Here is a 6,226-nt window from a genome sequence, read left to right as displayed (position 1 = left end):
AATGCATATTGACGTTTTATAGGCGTCTTCATCACAAAATGCTAATTAAAGTGAAACAACACTTCTAATTTATTTATTTCTGTCTAAATGATCACATATATATTTGAATTAATTAAACTAAATAATTTATATAATAAATTAACTACAATTATTTAGCTCAATAAAATAAGTTAAATAAAATATCTTATAAATATGTTATGTAAAACCAGCACTTCAAAAAATAGGACAAAGAAAAAGGCTGCCGACGACGACACCGGAACGAATAGTTGGGGCGGCCATCGACGATGTCACGGACATGCACGAAGGAAGGAGAAGACTTGGACGACCCCTTTCACTTTACTTTCGCCCGCAGGAGCTACACGACAGCGGGAGGAGACCAGTAACGGGGAAGAACGATGACACGGACGTGGCGCTTGAAATTGACGGAGGAAAGAGTCACGACGGCAGGAGAAGGAGACCAGTGATTGTCACCTTTGCTCTGCTGTGGTTCGCGCAAAAAGGGTGAAGGTAAATGGAGCTGAAATATTCTGGTTAGGGTATTTTAATGAAACAAATCCCGCTCCTTCCCCCCTCCCCAAGATTATTTACTGCGGTTGGGCCCAAAACAGCCACCAAATCGGATAAATTGGAATGGAATCTGATTACGCAACAAAAACCCAGCAACTCAATCGATTTGCAGTGTTTTGGAAAAATGCCGACAATTTTCCGCTGCTAAATCTCATTTCTCTTGTAGTGGATCAACAATATATACATATATTGTCAAATCAATTTATTTAATAAGTTGTTTTTAGAAGTAATATATTAATTAAAGAGATTGAAATTTAAATATTTAAATCAAAAGAAGAAACATTTATATTTTTTCAAAGATAAGAACTATTTTAACTTTATTATTTTATAATATTAGGTAAAAAATTCTGCCAATAATATAAAATACCAACATTTAAGTACCTTAACAAGACCCAAAATATTATTGTCATCATAATAAAAATATCATATTAGGTTTATATATATAGAGAGAGAGAGAAAAGTCCATTGATTTGTTGTTTGATAAAAAAAAATTAATATATTCATCAAATCAACAAAATATTTATGAATAGATAAAAAAAGATTTATCAACAGTAAGAGTGATAGAAAATCCACTCACAATAAAAAAAATTATTGAATTTGTAAAAATCAAGACAGAATTTTTAGCATAAGAATTTGTTTATAGTAAAAGGAACCAAATTTATAAAAATTAAGGATAAAATTGTAAAAAAATCATTATAATGTGAGTAGTATTTCTTCTTTTTTAACTAAATCAATTTATTTAATAAATTGTTTTTAGAAATAATATATTTAATTAAAAAAATGCAATCTAAATATGTAAATCAAAATAAAAAATTTAATTTTTTTTTTCAAATAATGTGAGATAGCGGCATTTAATTATCTTAGCAAAATCTAATTTATTATTGTCATTATAATAACAATATCATATTGGGTTAATTTTTTTCCAAGAGCCTATAAATAGACGGATCAGTAGGCTTGATTATTCATATTCTTTCAAGAAAACAAGAAAACACAAATTGATTGTAACAAAATGGCTACTAATAGTGCGTCAAAATTTTTCTCTTGCATTCTTTTCGTGACTTTATTTTTTATTTGAATAAAAAAAATACTCGAATAAAATAAATAAGATAAGACTCTATTTAGTTATTTGAGTGAATTTATATTTGATAACTAATTTAAGAGTAAAGTACTAAATCAGTCCCGTACGTTTGGGCGTAATTCTGTTTTGGTCCTTAAGGTTTAAAGTGTCCTATTTGAATCCAAAAAAGTTTTATTTAGCTTCAATTTAGTCCCACCGTGAGGTCAAAGATAAATAATTAACGAAATGTCCTACATGACCGCAGTATAAGAACAAAATTGATAATTTGGAGAATAAGTACAAGCTCTAGAGGCACAAAATCAACCGTGGATGCATCAATGCATGTATTTAACATTTTTCTTAGTTTTATACAAAATATTTCATTTTAATTATAAGAAAAATGATCAATAAATGTATTGATGCATCTACGGTTGATTTTGTTCTTCTGGAACTTGTACTTATTCTCCATATTATCGACCTTGTTCTTATACTGCTGTCATGTAAGACATTTCGTTAATTATTTATCTTTGACCTCCGGTGGGACTAAATTGAAGCTAAATGAAACTTTTTTGGATTCAAATAAGACACTTTAAATCTTAAAGACTAAAACATGATTACGCCTAAACATATAGGACCAATTTAATACTTTACCTTTAGTTTAATTTTTAAATCCTTAAGATAATCTCTAAAATTGAATCTGTACACTAAAATAGTCATAAGTTTTAATTGTATTATATTATGATCTATTGGTCTCCAAAATTGAATTTTAAGCACTATACTAAACTCTAGACTTTAATTTTAATTTTGAACTTACCCGTCAGCAATCAAAATGTGAAAGAATTTGCATTTTCGTAAAATTTTATATTTTATATATTTTCATAAATAAAAAAGACAGATAAAAAAGATTAAGAACACTTGTTATAGAACAAAGAAAAAAGAAACACATCTTCTAACACACACAGCATTGTAATAGCAAATAGAGGCAGAATTTTAAGAATATTTTTAGATAAGTGAATGTCTTCTCTTTTGTTATTATTATCTTTTTGATAAACAATATAAGTATCTTTTATTTAAATAAATAAATATAAATAAATACTAAATAATATACCAAAATTTAGTTGATGATGGTTTCTGAATTCTCGGTTTCTGAATTCTCCTTTTTTTATGAATTTTTTTTATTTATTCTCTTTTTCTTGGATTCAAATTTATAGGTCTCTTCTTTTTTTTTTGCATGCATTAAAATTTTAAAATATCATTTTTAAAATTTTTACAAAATGATTTCTCTAGATTTTTTATAACTTTTTTTTATATAAGTTTTCTCAGCCTCCTCTCTTTTTTTCTTTTGTTTTTTTGTACTTTTCTAATTTTTTAAGAACTCTTTTTGCATTATTATTTTTTTCAAGTTCTTTTCTCTTATCTCTTTTTTTTAATACAGGTTTATTTTGATATTTATAGAGAAATTAAAATATAGTTCAATCAACACAAACTAAAAAATCTTTTGTACATGCTTCAGTTTATATTTTTAAGATCTGTTTGCGTCCGCTTCTTCTTAGAAAAGATCTTATCTCTAATGTTGCTTATGTTTTTCTTTTCTTATTTTTTTATTAGATATTGATGTAAAAGAAATAAAATTACTTTTGTGATTTTTATGGTTTTTTATTTTTTGAGATAATAATAATAATAATAATAATAATAATAATAATAATAATATGTAATTATTTAAATTAATGAAATAATTAAGTAGAGCCTACAGCTTGTTTAACATTTTCCAACACCAAGCTTGATCTTCCACTCTCTGTAGTAAGTGACACTATATCAACAAATAATTCTTCTACAAATGCATTAAAAACCACTGTGAAGCACTCTGGTAGAGAAGCAATGTAATTAATATCCCATCTGATGCAAATAGAAAATAAATAAATAAACTTTATGTTTGTGTGAAATAATTAATAATGAGATTGGCTAATCTTAATATATATATTTGTTTTCATTTTCAAATTGAGATAAATAATACAAAATTGGTGGTTAAAGAGAATAGAGATCAAATGAACCTTTTGATTGCCTCAGTCAAGAGTTGAAGCTCTTCAAATGTGCCAAAGACATCATAAGTATCATCAAGAAGACATATACATTCAAGCAATTTGCCTAATATCAATCTCCATGTACTATATTTTGACTCAGAGGATATGCATACTACCCAGAAGAATAACTCAACCACCCTATCTCTAGCATAAGTAACCTTTGTCGCAAAACCTGCATTTTTGCACCACCTGATGAATGAAATAATAATACCAATACAAGTCAATATACAAATAAAATGCACCTAGATGTTGAATCTTTATGTTCTGTTTTTAGAACATGTGCTTTAGTTAATTTTGGCTTGTATTTCCTCTTTTGTTTTTTTTTTTCCCTTTGGGTTTTCTGTGAAAGGTTTTAACGAAGCTCTATCCAAATGTATCGAGCATTAGTACATTTTATAAATAAAAACTAAAAATACTTCTTCTTTTATTTCAATAAACTTGTGAGTGATAACACGATTTACCTGGTGATATTACCAATTTCTTTTTGATGTAGACTTTGTAGCATATTGAAATCTAATTTCGCAAGAGCGAGAAGAACTTTGTCATGGGAAGGATTTTCTTTGTAAAATGACATATATGACCTTGCTCGTATCCTTGAAAATGTCTTGTGAAGAGGCAACCCTAAGCTTTGATTGATTTGGTCAGCAAGAGATGGACTCAATTGATTGATAATGGACTTAAGTTTATTGTATGTGAATTCATGTGCTTCCTCTAATATATCTTCTCCATGAACCCTTAATTGTGCAGCTTCATACAAGCTCCACATTCCTTGAACATCTTGAACAACAATTATTTCATCGAATTCTCTCTTTTTATTCTTGAATTTGTTGAAAACATGTGTATAACTCACATATACTAACTAATGTGAATCTATAATTGATAATTTAATAGATTCCCTCTTTTACATTTTTATTTATAAAAATTAAAAAGGCAAAGAAGTTTATCTAAATTTGTTCTTGAAGAACGTATTGAGTACTATTAAAAATACATGATTGGTACTGTCCTGGTGCAGTTTGAAAGAAATATAAATATATAACAGATGACTGAAAATTTTTAAAAGTGAAATATAATGGGAACCGGATCGGTACAGTTATCCCATGATATATAAAATTAATATGTATGATTAGATAATAAAATGCAATGGGTATCGATTTAATGCGATTGCCCCACGTAATAGTACTTTCTAAATATAGTTGCCTCATAATGAAGATAAAACGCGATGTGATAAAAACTGTTAAGCAAGATGGGCAGTAGCAAGATAACCTTCGAATAAAAAAACAATAGGTACTGTTTGAATTCAGTTGTCCCAAAACGACAGTAGATACCAATTGGATATGGTCACTCCACAAGGGAAGAAAAAACAAGATGTGTACCAATCAGGTATGGTTGTCCCACAAGAAATTGAACAAATAAGATGGGTACTAGTTGGGTTTGGTTGCCCATAAAGAATTGAAAAACAAGATGGGTACCAGTCGATTATGGGTACCTGATAGAATAGGCTATTTACGGGTACCAGTTGGATATGATTGTCCCATAAAAAAATAAATATGGTACCAGTCGAGAATGGTTATTCTACAAAAGAAACAATTTGATGATTGATGAGTTGGTATCAATTCAATGGTTGCGTGATAGAATAGGCTGTCCATGTTTAAAATAAATTATTTTTGGGTATCAATTAGATATGATTACCTAACAAAATCAAAATTATATGGTTAAAATCAATAACATGCCTAAGGCAAGAAGTGATGATGGTGTGATGATGAGTTCTGAAAATATAACTCAATATTTTTAACAGATTTTTTTAAAAAAAATATCATGTATGATTGTTGTTATTAATGTTTTTTTTTGTACACATTTTTATTGTCGCATTCAAAGAAAAATGAACTTAGAACATTTCTTTTCTTTTTCTCTTGCAGCGTATTTTGTGAAAGAAACATATAATCTTTATTGTCTTTTCTTTTAAAGAAGTGCAAAATCTTATGACATATGGTGATTATCCATTTTTTTTTGTAAAATTAGCAGATGTTTCATATTTCAGTATCAAAATAAATACATTGAAGCAAACAAATGTGGTATTAATGAGTTAAATGATAAAAAAGAATTGTAGAGGTAAAGATTTAAAAAAAAAATGAACATTCGAATCATTTATAACCAAATCTTAAAAATGTTGATTGACATTGCGGTTTAAATTCCATAAAAAAAAGTACAATCCTCCTTTACTGCTTTATGTATTGTAAATCCACTTTTTTAAATTTTAATTTAATTTTCTGTCAACTTAGCAAGGGGAAAATGCACTTTATTGAAAAAGGTGTCAACTTAGCAAGGGAAAATCCATATATTACACTATTAATTAATATAAGTATTTATTGTAACTATGGCTTGAATAGTATTAAAATAGATACAAATAAACACAAGAGGCAATAATAAAGTTTTGGATTTAGCTAACACGTGTTCTAATGATACAAGTTAAAATTATTAATTAAAAAATTTATTATAAAAAATTCAATAAAAAGTATAATGA

The 6,226-nt window shown here is 27.5% G+C and overlaps 1 protein-coding gene across 1 annotated transcript; it reads right to left on the bottom strand.

Annotated features, from left to right (window-relative positions):
• LOC110269588 (probable terpene synthase 2) lies at window positions 3,336-4,558 on the bottom strand. The gene is made up of 3 exons (XM_021117535.1): window positions 4,167-4,558; window positions 3,676-3,894; window positions 3,336-3,520 (listed from the first exon to the last, which is right to left on the bottom strand). The coding sequence occupies exons 1-3, from the start codon at window positions 4,469-4,471 to the stop codon at window positions 3,361-3,363; spliced, it is 684 nt and encodes a 227-aa protein (XP_020973194.1). The 5' UTR covers window positions 4,472-4,558; the 3' UTR covers window positions 3,336-3,360.

The sequence above is a fragment of the Arachis ipaensis genome, chromosome B03 (genome assembly GCF_000816755.2).
Source record: "Arachis ipaensis cultivar K30076 chromosome B03, Araip1.1, whole genome shotgun sequence".
Taxonomy (NCBI): Eukaryota; Viridiplantae; Streptophyta; class Magnoliopsida; order Fabales; family Fabaceae; genus Arachis; species Arachis ipaensis.
This window is presented reverse-complemented; position numbering and strand designations above follow the sequence as displayed.